Raw genomic sequence first — 16,262 nt, 5'->3', positions numbered from 1 at the left:
GCGGTTGTACAGCTAATGGACCAAATGATGGCATAAATAGGCCAATTCACTTTCATGTTTCTTTGTCTTTCTTCAAAAGACATAAAACGAGACAGAACAATTTTTTTGACAGACGAAATTGATAATAAGTTTAGACCATAAGCCTGGTCTTTGAAAAACGGCATCAGAGAGTTTTTCACTCCCCTTTTAACCCCTCCTGCTGCTGCTAATTGGCAGAGTCTCTGATTTTCTTTTATGAAGACAAGATTAAAGCAGAGATTTAGCCCAAGCTGCTTCTCACAGGAGAGCTGCTTCCTCCTGTGATGGAGAACTCGGTCCTACTACCGTTCATGGTATTTTCTGGCCGAGCTTGAGATAAGTCAGCTAACCTCTTTGAGCCTCTGATCTCATCTCTCACCCCGGGAGAGTGAGGATAGGCTGCCTCTCCTGTTTCACAGGGTTGCCACAAACACTAAATTAGATTTTGGGGAACATGCTTTGTAAAACCATGAAGCCTAATGCAAACATTAGGTGTCATCACTGTTCTCTATTTAATTAGAAAAGGTGACAGCTCTAGTATCACTTGCTTAATTATTTTAGCCCCTTTGCTTAACATCCCTTTTCATTTCCAGTCTCTGTACTTCATGCAATTAGTCCCCATGGCTCTCAATGTATTTGTGAAACAGAATGAAAAGATGTCCTCTATCTCCTATAAGAACACACCCTACCCTTTGTCTGAGTGTAATTTTTAATTACACAACCTGACGCATATTCTCGGATCTCAGAAAGTGGCATTCCTCTGATTCTGATCATAGATTTATAATCCCGGATCGATAGTACAAGCCATGTCTGCCCTCCACTAAGCATTCTGAAGTGTCGTTCACCTTAGATTCTTTACTCCCTTCCTTCCCCTGGAAGAGAACCTTGGACCAGTGTCCTCGCCCACCTTATCCTAGTCCTGTGTGCTCGCCTCCAGGAATTAGACTCACTCCTCTGTTCCCCCCAATACTCGAGAATACCTCACAACCCAGAAAGCTGCACCTGATGGTATGTATGCTTTAGCTGCTGAAAAAGAAGATAAAATAAAAGGGACTTGTATCATAAAGAAAATGATTGTGAAGTATATTCAGGTGTCCAAGTATAAACCAACAAACAAATAAGCAAAAACAAAGACTACCCCCAAACCTTGCCTCTGTGTAGGGCTTTACTACAGTATGCTTCCAGTCCATCACAGGGCCAGAGTATATTTTTCCAATAATACCTGAATCATCATTAGTCCAGAAGGTTCTCGGATCAGGCGTGGTCAGGATGTTGGCATGATTACATGGCTCTTTCACCTTGAAAACATAAGGAGAAAAGAAGTGATGTGACAATGGCTCCACTGTTTCAGGCCTACAGTTCTACAGGCAAGATTCCAGGGCTGAACCTAGCAGATACGGCACATCTGAGCCCTGATTAGGGTGACCAGCCCTCCTGGTTCGTCCAGGGCTGTGCTGGTTATGGCACTGAAAGCCCCGTATCCTGGGAAACCATTCAGGCCTGGGCAAACTGGGATGGTTGGTGACCTAGGCCTGATGCAGCCTCATTGCCAGGGGTCCTGGCTGAGGAAGCACACGGGGGCTGCAGCTCAGCCCCCAATCCACACCCTTACCCAGTGCTTTTTGCAGTACGCAAACTGCACAGCCATCTGCAGAGGCCCTGCATGATTAGCAACCTTATAGTGTACAGACACGCATCACATAAATATGTTTTGGACTTTTATGTAACAGAAACGGTAGTTCTAGAATAAATGCTTGGGAAAACACATGATAAGGAAGAGCTCCTTTTAATTCAGTAGCACTTCAAAATGAATTCTTATTTTATAATCAGAACAGCATCTGTATTTCTAAATAGTAGCACATGCATATATGCAGTAGGTATTATGTATTTAACCAAAGGGCTCTGCCTAGTGCACATCCAATGAATAGATTCCTTACAAGAAGCTTCAGGGAACAACAATGATCTGCTTTTTATGCAACTTTATACTATTGTGATGTGTGGCTTTCAAACATATTCCCAATCAGGGAAATATAAATCTTAGTGTTAAAAAGGACATTCCATACATATATATTTTGTAGTGTGATAATTTGATTCCTGTGAAGAGTCTCTAGTATTTACTATTTAATGGATGAATTCTTTCCATTGCAGTGATAGTCAAAGTACTCAAGAATGTCATCAAGACATTGCTTAGTTCCATTGAAAATTTCATTTCACAGAAAGTCTTTATTGTTGAAGGAAGCAGTGCATCCATTTATAGTATGGAACAAGCTCTTTCTCTTCTTGTGAACTAGTATCAAGGAATGTGTGGAAATCAGGATCTCAAAGAGTTATTTGCACCCCTATGTTCATTGCAGCATTATTCACTGCACCATAGCCAAGATGTAGAAACAACCTAAATGTCTATGGATGGATGAATGGATAAAGAAAATGTGGTATACACATAAAAGGAAATATTATTCTGCCTTAAAAAAGAAGGAAATCCTGCCATATGCAACAACATGGATGAACTTGAGGACATTATGCTAAGTGAAATAGGCCAGACACGGAAGGACAAAAACTGTGTGAAACCACTAACAGGAGGCATCTAAAGGAGTCAAACACACAGAAGCGGGAGTAGAATGGTGGTTGCCAGGGGCTGGGAGAGGGGGAAATGGGGAGCTGCTACTCAATAAGTATGAAGTTTCATTTACACAAGATGATTAAGTTCCAGAGATCTGCTCTACAACATTGTTCCCATAGTTAACATTACTAGATTGTACACTTAAAAATTTGTTCAGAGAATAGATTTCCTGTTAAGTGTTCTTACCACAACGAAAAAAATCTAGGAATAGATCACCATCCGGTCTGTTAATACATCATATAGGCACATAAAATATTTGATACATAAATATGTAAGTGGTCTACATTTTATTAATTGAGTTTTCTGGTAATGTAATGTTTTTATAGGAAACATGATTTTAGAAGTAAAACTGTGGTAAAAAAAAATATCATTAAAACATAAATCTCAAGGGAAAATAACAGACTGTGTGGAACAGCACTGCAAAACTTCCCTCAACCCCACTAAGCAGTCCCAGTATACATTCCTCCAAAGGAATGACCCATTCCACTGAAGTACTTCTCCAATTGTTAGGAAGTGCTTCATGAGTTGAACAGAAATCTGGATCCTTGAAACTTTCCTCACTGGTTCTAGCTTATTCTTGAGTTACATAGCACAGAGCCACTCTCTCATTTATAAAATAATGCCTCAAATATGTGAAAGCAGCTACTACATCTCACTCTAGCCTTCCACTCCCAGGTTAGCTGGCCCTCTTTCCTTCCACAGTTCTCAGGAAATGGTTTTAAGCCTCTTTACTGAGGTCGCTCTGCCCCAGAAGTCATCCTCTCTGGCATGTGAGCTAATCCGCTGGGAGTTCCCAGGCCAGGGCCAGATAGTTGCCACTGAAATAAGAAACTGGCTTTGAGGGATAACTCTCAGGGAGGATTACCAGCATTATTTCTGGATGTGAGTAATTAAAATGTTTCCAAGGACCTATAAATCTAACATATTGTGAAAGTAAAGAATGCTCCAGGGGCTGGCCCGGTGATGTAGTGGATAAGTTCGCACATTCTGCTTTGGTGGCCTGGGGTTCGTGGGTTTGGATACTGGGTGTGGACCTACCCACCGCTAATCAAGCCATGCTGTGGCAGTGTCCCACATACAAAATAGAGGAATATTGGCATGGATGTTAGCTCAGGGACAATCTTTCTCAAACCAAAAAAAAAAAAAAAAAAAGAGGAAGATTTGCAACAGAAGTTAGCTCGGGGCCAATCTTCCTCACACACACAAAAAAAGAATGCTCCATTACATAGCCACTTTTTTATTCCAAAAAGTCCTAATTGATTTTATAACTATAGACCCATTTGGGAAAATTGCCCCATATGAGCGTTCTTTATCCATTAGGGTCTAATTACCTTGTGTCCTTGTGGTATTTGTATCAAATGTCATTCCCCCAGATCTCATTTACTTATGAACCATCCCTTATCACTATTTGTTTGAAAAATTTTCTACACGTTGAAGCTGCTCCTGTTAAATTCAGGTCATCAAGAATTCCTTCTTGCTCTTTGTGTTATTATCATGCAATATAACAAGATATTCTTCATGATTCCTAAGTACCAAAGAGCCTACAGCAAATTGTCTGCAGAGCACAGAGAGTGGATTTTCAGCACGTTCCTATAAATCCATTAATAACCATATATACCTCAGCAGCTTATAAGCAATGCCCTATAACTAACTCCTGTAGTTTTAGGTACTTCACAGAAGTGAGAAACTTCATTATCAGATGTCAATCCTACTGAGTCTGCACGAGGCCCTGAGGCTTGGCAGAAGTCAGAAGCTGAAGAAGTGACCGGCACCCTGGGTTTGACTCCGGCTAGATCCGCAATGGGCTCTTTGGTTCTTTCCCTGGAAAAGGATGGACAATAGGATATACACCTTGGAAGTGTGATTGGAGAGGGATGAAAAGGTGATTATGTAACAAGAACAGCAGAAGAACATTATGGAGCTTTTAAACATTTTATTATGGAAAATTTCAAGCATACACAGAAGTAAACAGTATTATAAACCTCTATGTACCTATCATCCAGTTTTAACAACGATCAACATTTTGCCAATCTTATTTCATCTATCCCCCCTTTTTAGGCTGGAATATTTTAAAGCAAATCCCAGATATCATGACACTTCATCTATAATTTCTTTAGAATGTGTTTCTAACTGATGACATTTTTTTATGTAACCATTATGCCTTTATGCAACCAACAATTTCAACAATAATTGGATTTATTAATGATTAATGAAGGTTATTAAAGCTTATTTATTTAATAAATGACACATGTACATTCTGAAAAACAGAATAAGTACTTGCAGTGTTTTGCATACAGAGCAATTTGAGACTGATGATTTAAGAAGAGATTCTTTACAATTGTGAGCTCCAAAGAATCAATAGAACTTATCCTCACTTATTTAAATCATTATAGATATTTTTGGGGAGGGAGGATCTTAAAAAATCGTTTTTCTAACAAAAGTGGTATTGTCTTTCAACTTATTTCTCATGTGTCCCTAGAGGGAAAGGATGTAAAATTTCCTTGCCTGATAGAATTGAAAAGGTTGGCATGTGAAGGTGAAGGGAAGGGGATGGTCTCTAGAAGGTCCCTGCTGAATGCTTCATCACTATAGCTTTGAAATCTAGAATTACTTTCATAAGTTACTACAACACTAGAACATTAGAAAGATAGGGGTATTTGAATAAGGATGGAAGGACCTGAATGTGGGAAGGCAGGGTACGTCAGAAGATCACGTTTGGGGAGAAGTCAGACGTTCAGAAATTTTGGACATGAACCTGGGAATAAATTATTAAAAGTTCCACTGACATGAGAAATGAGCTAAAGTCTTAATTCTACAAAATGCCTCCAATTAATGGCAAGTTGGAATATTGGTGGGATTGCTAGCAAGAAAAATTATGGTCATCTTCTCCATCCATCTCATCCTGATTCAAAGAATGTTGGTCCCAAATAAATAAATATACATGTGTATATAAATAATTTAAAAATCACCTGTGATGATGATATAGGAAAAATAAAATCAGAACATACAACTTTCTCCTTGATTTACATTTGACTTATTCGTAATAATTTGTATATGACTTTCCATAAATCACTTTAGCGGTATATGCTGAAGTCATTAGTTCGTCCTAAAACATGATAGAAATTCTCAAATGCTTGTCTCTTATTAGCCAGGGAAGTTGGTTCTCTCCCATCTCAGATTACGTTCAAAGGAAAGCAAGAACACTTTATCTCTAGGGAAATGAAATTTTGCTTCTCAAACTGCTTTAGTGAGGCTTTAGAAAATGTCACCATTACAGGATGTAAAGCCATCCTGCAAATATTAATTTTGAATTCAGTTCTGTATATTCAAGAGGAAGAAAATTCATCCTGGATTGTTTCTCTTAGATGGGTTTATTACATCCAATAAGCATTTATAAAGCATTTGTTTAAGTCCAAGGTGCTACCCTGGCTGTCACAGGGACACGAAGGACACTTGTTGATCACTGGGACTTTATATTCTGATTTGGGAGCAGGACGTAGATATCTGCAAAGCGATATGGAAGCTGATATTAACTACCTCTAAACCCAACGTGAAGAATGTGGTATAGCTATTAAATTTCATCAGAGTTAAAGGAGAGAGCAACTGTGTGGGTGGGGTTGCAGAGCAAGGCCTCAAGGAGGAGGGCGGACTTGAACAGGTTTTGAAAACACTGACAACCTTTGGATTGGTGGGCAGGCAGTAGAAAGGATCCAAGGTGGGCGGGACAATGCAAACAAAGGCATGGGAGCAGAACGTCACCAGCTGTGTTTGTGCAACATGGTTGAACAATCTCATGGAACAGTAGGCTCACGGGAGAAAGGATTGGAAGTGAGGTAGACGCCAGATGGCGAAGGGCTTTGAATGTCAATGAGTCCTTCACTCTGAGGGAATTCAGGAGCCTTGGCCATTTGTATTCAAGACCAAAGTCAGAGAAGACCAAAGCTGAGGAGATGAGGAGGAGGCTGCTGTACCTTCGGAGGAAAGTTGGTAAGATCATGACGAGCATACAGGGACGGTGAAAATGGAAAGGAAGGGTGGGCGTGGAGCGCAGCGGGAATGATTTGGTAAGATTTGATGAATGACAGAAAATGAGGGAAGATGGAGGAGTCCAAAATATTTCAGAGTTTTGGAACTTGGTGACCAGGAGGATGGTCAAATGGGGTCACAGCTGTCCACAGTCTCCAGCACCTAAAGGAGCTACTCCGTACCGTGCTTAAGCTACCACTTCAGGCCTGCAGGGCACATGTGGGCCCTTGTGCATGTGCTGGGCTACCGTCCGCCACTTCACACTTGGCAGGATGAGAATCCATCCATGCTATTTCACTCCAGCAAACATCCACATAGTCCTTGTATCTGGTGTCACCAAACTCCACCCTCATAAAGATGAGGGTTTGGACAAGGACAGCAGGAGTCTGGTCAAGAGCTTAGCTGAGGAATCGCATCAGAGATCACAAGTCTTATCATGTTGGTTTCTGTGAGCTAATGATTTATCCTCGTTCAGTTGCTTAACATTAATTACATCCATAAAACATGGAGCATGGGGGCCGGCCCATGGCTTAGCGGTTAAGTGCTCACGCTCTGCTGCTGGTGGCCCGGGTTCGGATCCCGGGCGCGCACCGACGCACCGCTTCTCTGGCCATGCTGAGGCCTTGTCCCACATACAGCAACTAGAAGGATGTGCAGCTATGACATACAACTATCTACTGGGGCTTTGGGGGGAAAATAAATAAATAAAATTATGGAAAAAAAAAAACAAACAAAAAAACATGGAGCATGGGGACTATTCTTGGCCCCTGGAAGAGACTGTGATCCCAAGCAACTAGACAAATGTTCTTCCTTTTGTGGCTTTGTTTCACCTGCATTCTTGTTGGTTTTAATATTTTTCAGTTTGGCCCTTGTGACCGTGAATTGCTTAGGGTATTTACCACCCAACCCACTTGGCTTATTTATGTTTCCTGTCTGGCCCAAGCATTTGAGTTTTTAACCTCTGGTGTACATAAAGTCAAGATATCCAGGTTAAACCTTTATTAAATCAGATGTTTTCTAGATTCTACAGCAGTAGTAGAGTCCAGAGGACCAGAGATTTGAGGATCTTTTCTCACCTCCCTCCTTGCTTTATGGATGAGGAAACTGAGGACTAGAGGGTAACATAGCCTAAGTTAGTGACTGGTTAAGGGCTAGCATCCAAATCTCAACTGTTACATGTCAAGATGTCAGTTGAGAACTGATATGAGTTTCTTAACAATTGGATTTACCCTCAATTTTGAAATTAATTCAGTTATACATGTCATTCAATAACTATTTGTGGATAGCCTATTGTAGAGTAGGCATAGTGCTAGCAGCCATGGGCATAGATGGGGACTAGATGGATGTGTCCCTGCCCTCATAGAACTTCTTTCTAAAGCTGGAGATTGAGATGAGTGCTATAGAGGCAAAAATTGAGAGACATGACTAGGGAGTGAGGCGATACATAGTCATTTTAGATGCTTTAAGGGAGTCTATCTTACATATTTTTTTGATACTATCACCAGAATCAATGATCACACATCTGTATCTGTAAGTTAAAACTCAAAGCAAGGTAGGCACACAGAGTTTGTTTGACTGGAATCTAAGTCAAACCTTTATATATTCTATACCAAAGCATACAATTAAATTCTTAAGTAGACATTGTTTTGGGGCATGAGATTGTGCTTGGCTCAGAAAAGGCAATCAATATATATTTACTGACTAAATCATTGATTTGGTAGAACTCAAAAGATGTGAAAGTGGCCCAAGTTAATATATCACAGAATAATAGTATTTTGTGGGGAGAATGGATTTAACGGATGATTTAGTTCAGCCTTCTTATTTAATAGGTGAGAAAACAGATTCTGAAAGAGGTAAAGTTACTTACAGAAGGTTACACAGATAGTAGAAGTTATTTATGTTGTTTATAATACATCCATTCTGGTTAAGAGATGCTGCTTTGCATATATTTTAGATCAAAGTTGATAGAAATAATTAGATATGGCTGTTGAGAGCATGGGATTTGGAGTCAGATAGACCTGGAATAAAATATGGCAGCCCCACACTGGGCCATGTATGTAACTCTGGGCAGGCTATACAATCTCTCTTAGCTTTAGTCTCCTTATTCGAAAAATTGGCTAAGTTAGAGTTAAGGTTAAGGTAAGGGTTAGGGTTAGCTCCCTCTAAGGTTCAAGAATTGGGAGGAGTTATTATTATTCATGGTCATAGAACCAGACATGTTAACAGGAATATTATGACTAAGAATGGAGGCTGGAAGAGATAGACTCTTCTGATAGAAAAAGTTTGCTCTGTTAATTGAATTATCTATATACAAATAATATCAGCAAAAGTAAAAAGATTTCTTTCCAGGCATTGTGCTTGCTGAGCACACAGGCTGGAACTTTCTTTGCTCAGATATCTGCATAGCTCTCATCTCCTTCAGGTACCTGCCCAAATGTCACGTTCTCAATGAAACCTTTCCTGACACCTGTTTAAAATGGAAACTACTCTCTCCCTTCCTGCTTTATATTTCTCCATGGCACTTACCACCTGCATATATATAATTGTCTCATTCATTTTTTTTATGGTCTCTGGTAAACTTCATGAGTCCTATGGGGTGCTTGGCACACAGTAGGCATTCAATAAACATTTTCTGAATGCTTGGATTATTAATCCCTAAGCAATTAAAAATGAAGGCTATAATTCTCACTCAACTTAAGTTATTGGAATTAAAGGAGACAGTCATTATGCCAAAATGTTGTGGTTTAACACTGTGTATTCCTTTCTTCTAGAGTTTTAAGCCTCCTGAATTCTTGGTGTTAGGGTGCTGAAATGATTTAGAGTGGGGTTAACCAGAGTACTTGAGGCCTCCATCAATGATTGGGGGTGAAAGAAGTTACACCCCACAGAGGGTAAGGCTGGGACCTGACCTGATGTTTGGCTCCTGACTTTGCCATTCAATGCCCCCTTTTTTTTTTTTTGCTTAAAAATGTGGAAAATTGTTTAGGCTATACTCTACTATCAAATGTATTCATCAGAAACAAGTGTTAATGATTGACTGTTTTTGTCTTTCTGACTGTTGTCTATGACTATAACACAATATGTGGCTGAAAAAAAATAATCTTCAAAATTGTTTGTATAGATTCAGGCTCAGTTCAATAAATCATTTCGATTTATCCATGACTAGTCCATGTCTAGATTTTTCTTTCTTCCATCTAAGGCACATCGCTTTTCAGTGGTTCTCAATCATGACTACACATTACAATGAGGAACTTAAAAAATAAACACCAGTGCCAGGACTTCATGCAAGGGGAGAGGGGACTGGGGTATGAGTATATTCTTAAGCTCTCCAGGGATCTCTTGCTTAAAGCAACTTATGTCAAACAGAAGTAGTATAGATTAAGCAGTATTTATCCGCTGGTTATAGGGAAGAAACATGGCTATTTCAGAGTCATTGTACCATACAGGGGTAATATAAGGAGTGATTCCCAGGCCCAAGTTAAATGATGAACAAACATTCACTCCTAGGCTCTATGGGGAAAAGAGAAATGTTTCAAATATCTCTCATTGCAAAGGACAATATAATTTTTAGTATTTTTCTCCTTGAGCTTACCTCCAAAAAGGTATTTGACAAGAGGGGAAAAAAAATAGAAATCTGGATCTGGATTTTATGTTAGGTTCTAGGAGAAATGTTCCTACTGCTTCTCTATACAGAAGTTAAGTCAGATTTAAGGCCAGTGTAATTATAATTTTTTCTATGCTATAATTCTTAATGTTTAACGTTCTTCTAATTAAAAAAAGTCTGATATTCAATCTTCCAATAAAACTTTAGCCATAGAGTCTAAATTGTAGAATGCAATTGCCAACAAATGCACGGTTTCTTTTTCCTCTGTGAATGGAACTAGACATCTCCATTTAAATACCTGCTGTTTTTCTCATGCAGAAGGCTGACTGTACAGTATTTAATGGTCTACAGGTCTAAAAATATTTCTTATACGCCTTGGCTTGTGCAGAGTGCTCCTGCAAAACCAGTTAATAATCTGGCCATCCCAAGAGTCCAGAATGTTGAGTTAATTTTTTACAGAAGTTCCCAGATGTGCTGGAAGACTCATTCATAGCAGATCCAGCCAACATTTTTTTTAGATTTCATTTGACCTTTCTTGTATCGGATACAAAACACATGTTAAAAACAATACCTGACAATTAAGAAATGCATTTTTTTGCATGAGCAAAAACACCATGAATACATCTTTTACAAAGTTTTGAATGGCAGGGATGGAAGGTTTCCATTGTGAAACTGCGTAGCATTTAGCCAAGTTAATCAGACATCTTGACAATGATTCTTTATCTAACGTCTCTTTGGTATTCCGTGGGTAGGTCGTTAGGCGCATGAAGAAATAAGTGGGAGAATGTCCAGGGAATGACAACATCTACAGAACATGTGGAGAAGCAACAGCTTCACTCAGGACTGAACTTCAACGCTAAGAGGAGCAGCTTCTGATTGCAGCCGGATCACGTGAGCTCTAACTTCCCGGAAGAAGCGGAGCCACGGTGGTGAGACTGCGCGTGTTCCGTGAAGACAGTGTTACTTGTTTCCTGTTGCAAGGAGTTCCCATATGCAGTCTTTCTGTCTGTCTGTATTTTCCCTTCTATCTGTTTTTCAGTGGGCTCTAAGAAATCCCTATGTGAATTGAGTTTGTATTTTATCATTCTTAAAAAGATCGTGTAATATTTATGAAATATCATTGTGGATCCAGAGCTTGGTCAAGGATTGAACGGACATGCCAAACATTTAAAGGCAAGAAACTGTTACTCGGGAATGCACGATGCTACCTTCAGCTGTCTTAAAAAAGGAAGTAAATGCCACTGCAGCCGGTGTTGAAGTTTTTCCTAGACCTAGAATATCAAGCATTTCCAATCACACTGTATTTCAGCATAATAACCACTAATAATCTTTTTATGGAGTGTTTACAATGGGCCAGGCACATTGATTACCTCATTACTCAGTTAATCCTCAGAGCAACCTCTGTGTACTCTTGTCCCTTTTTGGCGGGAGGGGAAGTATGGACACCTTCACTTTTAAAATCTTATCCAAGGAGGTGACATCAGCAAGATGGCAGAGTAGGCACTGCCAAGCTCCTGTCTCTAGACAGGAACATGGAAAAGCACGCAGAAATTGTCAGAACCCAATTTGTTAAAGTTATGGAGAACAGTCGAAGGTTTATGGTAACCAAATAAAGGCTGAATCCAAAAAAGGGGGGGCAACCTAAAAATGGTAGGAAAGCTTTGTGGGGTTCTTGCCCTTACCCCACCCCTCCCCAGCTCAGTGGCAGTCTGCAAGAGTCGGCCCCCGGCCCCCCAGTTCCCAGTCCCTGGTCCGGGAGTGTATGCCTCTTCGAACCTGTCTGGGAGCTACTGAAGGACGGATGCGAGGGGCATCACTGAGCCGGGCCAGAAAAGCAGCAGGCATTGCAAGAAAATCTAGTAAGGTGATGAACAAGCTGCGGCCTTCTAGGGTAAAAGACTACACCTAAAGCCCAGGAGGAAAAGTGGACTTTTCTACGTGCTTTGCATTAACTCATCACTTTATACTCGCAGCATCCCTATGAGGAAGTTATCATCGGCATTATCCCTGTTTTACAGATGGGGAAACTGAGGTGACTTGGAAAAGGCAAATGCAGCTGGCAAGCCCAGGCTTTTAACCACTACACACAATGCCTTCAAATACATATGTACTTGGAGTCAAATGACTTAGATTATAACTATTATCCATGAGTATATTAATAAACTCTTATTTGAAAATTTTATGTGAAATTTATTCTCTTTAACTTTAGGGCTTTTTTTCTGCCTTATTAACCCATTTGAAAGTGAAGAACAAATAGAATTCATTCTTGATAGCATCATTGTTCACTTTCTTCCTGGATGGTGTAAAATGCATTACTGTTTTAAGTATTAGTTTGTTGTGGGAAAATAAAGATGATAAAACAGTATACCTTTTCACAAAGCAATGATTAAAAATTAATTAGGGACAAACCTCCACTTCCAAGAAATAGAAATGAAAAAGAGGAGGGACAAAAGGTACAAAAATATATACTTCCTGAATAAAACAAAGCCTTTCTGTAGCTTATTATTCATAATGTAGATATTCTTAGACTGTAAGCTCTGTAGAAGAACGGATTGTGTCCTGAAGTATTCACCCAGACCATTTCCAGTGCCTTAGCATAGTAACATACAAGCATCGGCGTAGAGCCGATCAACAGATACTTGTTAAATGAATCAATGATCAACGGTGGTTTTACTTTTGTATAAATCTTACTGTTCAGTTCTGCTCAAAACCAGAAGTGTGTCACAGACACAATTGGTTGCTTATGTCACGTTATTTTCAATGTATCCCCAGGTCTCCCGTGGGGAGGTCCAAATGCTGTAGAGAATGAAAACTCAAGTCTTGTACTTGCTGTTGCTATAAATCACTGGGACTGCAGAAGAGAGATACTAGGCGTAGGTTTATGGCAAGCCTTTGTCTCACGTATGCTGTGCTTGTTAGTTACCTCGACGTAGTCGCCAAACCTCCCTCGCTCTTTCCAGTGAGTATTTTAACCTAACAAGAGTAACCCTGTAGCACTCAAGTGCATAAAGGAAAATGAATCTGAACAGTCTATTACTTAAACATCTGCTAACGTCCTTCCAGCCTGTTACATTTACTCGACAACCATAGGAAAGTGCCAATTCCATTTACATTGGTCACATATGCTTAGTTTCTTAAAGGAAATGGAAGAATATCTTTTCTGAACATTCGTGGAAGTGATGCATTTTTTAACTAGATTGATTTTTGCGGGGAAAGGTAATTCCTGATTATCTGATGAAGTGCCTGGAGGAGAGAAGGTCTGTCCCCAGTCCCACATCTCAGTAATGACCAGCAACAGTTTCTCATGGGTTCTTCCAGGAAATGCCCATGCGTATATCCACGAACACATATCTGCAATGATTTCCTCTGTGTGGGGGGCTGTGCTCCCCAGACATCTCTGGGCTTTGCTCTTCGTAGAGAAAGCAAGAAGGAGGCCTCAGGGTCAGGAATGGAAAACCAGGTAAAGAGAAAAGGAAAAGTCTTGCTTAAAATCTTGATCATTTCTTTCCTGAGCTCAACATTTCTTTTATCAACACTTGTTCCCCAGTTGAAGCCACGACAAGGTCTATGTGCAAAAAGGCATTGAGTTCAGGGCATAAGAGCTTCATGTGATAATTAACAGGCTTGACCTTGCAGTAGAGCTGCTGAGTAAGGTGGACGAGGGACCGCCCAGAACGCAGCAAGATGACTCCTCAAGATGAATTAAACTCTAGCCCTTGATGCTATGGAAAATCTGCCTCACAGATGATTATGGCAGATCGTATCTGAGGACAGTGCACTGGTTTATCCCTACACTCCTCAGATAACCCAGGCTACTGGCTGAAAATCAAAGTGGAAAATGCTTTGCCCATATATTTTAATAATATATATTTGACTCTTTTTTCCATGTAAAAAGACAGGGTTAACAATGATGGTATTTGGTTAGGATATACATGTTTGAAAAGAAAATTATTTTCATAATAATATACAGAATTAATTTTAAAAATGGCAATATTCAATACTAGCAAGGGTTTAGTAAAACTGGTGTTCTCATTGGTTGCTCATTGTATTTTAATTTCTAAAACATTATCTGAAAGCTGTTACAATATATTTTAAAAGCTTTAAGATGCTCAACACTTTTATCCCATTTATCTCACTTTAGGTAATTTATCCTAAATAAATAATTCATAAATCTTTATACATAAAGCCGTCTTAACATTATTTATAATTACGAAATGCTGGAAGCAACCTAACATTTAATGGGGAAATGATTGAGTAAAGAATGGCATACCCACTATGCACATGGTGCCTTTTAAGTGTTCATAATAGTATGGAGAAATGTTACTCATATTATGTTAAATAAAAGAAATCACAATATAAAATTGTATTTCAGTTGTGTATAGAAGGACAGACGAATGAAGCAATGTTTATTGTTTTACTGCAGTGGGATTATGGATGCTTTTCTTTTGTTTCCTATTTCTTTGATTTTTAATAATGTTTTTATATTATCGTTATAATTTAAAAATTATCTAGCATCTATGTCTATAAATCTATCTGTCTCTCTATCTATCTATCTATCATCTTTCTGTCTAATCTACCTATCTACCTATCTAGTCTACCTACCTACCTACCTATCTATCTATAATCTATTTTAGTGCAAACAGAACTGCTTTGTCCATATCTAGGAAATGGAGTAGAAGGGTGAATGTCCTAATGATTGGAAAAGGCTCTGATATAAAGTGTTACTATAAAAAAATAAATGAATAAATGGTATGCATTTTGAGGCTACAATCTCATACTTCTTCCAGAGTAGAATTATTGATGAACTTGAATGCATGTGTACCTCACCCCCCGTCTTCAATCCTAGTGTGGTGTTCTTGAGTTCCTCTAAACTCACGCAGAAACCAGGTTCTCTGGTACTCATCCATGACAGTTCATTTTGTGTCATTGGCAAAACGGGGACAGGGAGGATCAAGGTTCCCCCGTGAAGATTTTCTTTTACGTCCTCTGGGCCTCGATCACTCTTTCCACTGTTTCGTTTCCCCACGAGCCTGTTCTCTTCCAAGGTAAATGAAAATCCACATGCCAGGGCAGCACTTCGTTGAACATCGGAAAGACTAGTCCTGAATATGCCAGACAAGGTTATCAATTCTGAAGACTTGAACCTTCAGAGGGATTCATGAAATTAATGAACTACAAATTGCATACTTGCATTTGTTGTAATCATTTTGTCTGCTTTCCAAAAAAAAAAAAAAGAAAAGCAATAAATGTGGGATTTAAATACAATCCATGCAGAAATAGCCCAAAAGATTCCTAAAGGCTCTAAATTTGTTCATAATCACACTGATGCCAAACTAAATTGGCGTAGTTATTGTATTATTATAATGCAGCTAGTTTCTGGTTCTCTTTTTGTTGGCCAGAAACTTGCTGGAAAAACATAGAACTGGAAAATTCATCCAAGACTAAATAGAGGAAAAATATTAGAAAAAAATATTAAATAGAAATACAATAAAACTATTTTAGCTGTAGTAATAATTTTTATAAATGTTTCTTGGAGAAATCTTACATATGTATCAGTGCTGCATTAAAATGTCTGCTCTATATAGACACCATTATCTGAAGCCAGTTGCGTTAAAAACAAATCCAAATCTAGACCAAAAAAAATTCTTTTTAATAATAGGACACTTAAAAAGACCAATATAAAAATAAATAAATTTGGAATGAGAGTGTGATGTGAAGAAGCTGTTAGAGAAACTCAACTTAGTATTATTCTGAAAGGTGAACTCCTGGACTCCATTTTAAAGACTGATTGGAGAACTTGGAAATGATTTTGAAGACAGCCACAAAGATGGCACAATGATTCAAGTGTTGGAAAATAAGACCAATGAGGAGAGGTAAATGGAGGCGGTCGGGGGCTGTTATTCATTTTCTTAAAGAGAAGACCAGATGGCAATTGAATACATTCTTTGAGTGTGTGGAGAGCTTTTCATAAGGAGATGGTTGGCTACATGCATT

General features: G+C 39.1%; 1 protein-coding gene across 1 annotated transcript in view; it reads right to left on the bottom strand.

Moving 5' to 3' along the window:
• The window catches only part of SGK1 (serum/glucocorticoid regulated kinase 1), a 106,734-nt gene that overhangs the window by 28,746 nt on the left and 61,726 nt on the right, over positions 1-16,262 (bottom strand). The window contains exon 3 of the mRNA XM_058566242.1: positions 1,241-1,316. Coding sequence (XP_058422225.1) covers positions 1,241-1,316 — 76 coding nt within the window. The remainder of the gene's footprint in view (positions 1-1,240; positions 1,317-16,262) is intronic.

This window comes from Diceros bicornis, chromosome 23, assembly GCF_020826845.1.
Source record: "Diceros bicornis minor isolate mBicDic1 chromosome 23, mDicBic1.mat.cur, whole genome shotgun sequence".
Lineage (NCBI taxonomy): Eukaryota > Metazoa > Chordata > Mammalia > Perissodactyla > Rhinocerotidae > Diceros > Diceros bicornis.
Note: the sequence above shows the minus strand (reverse complement) of the source record. Positions and strands in the feature narration are given on the sequence as shown.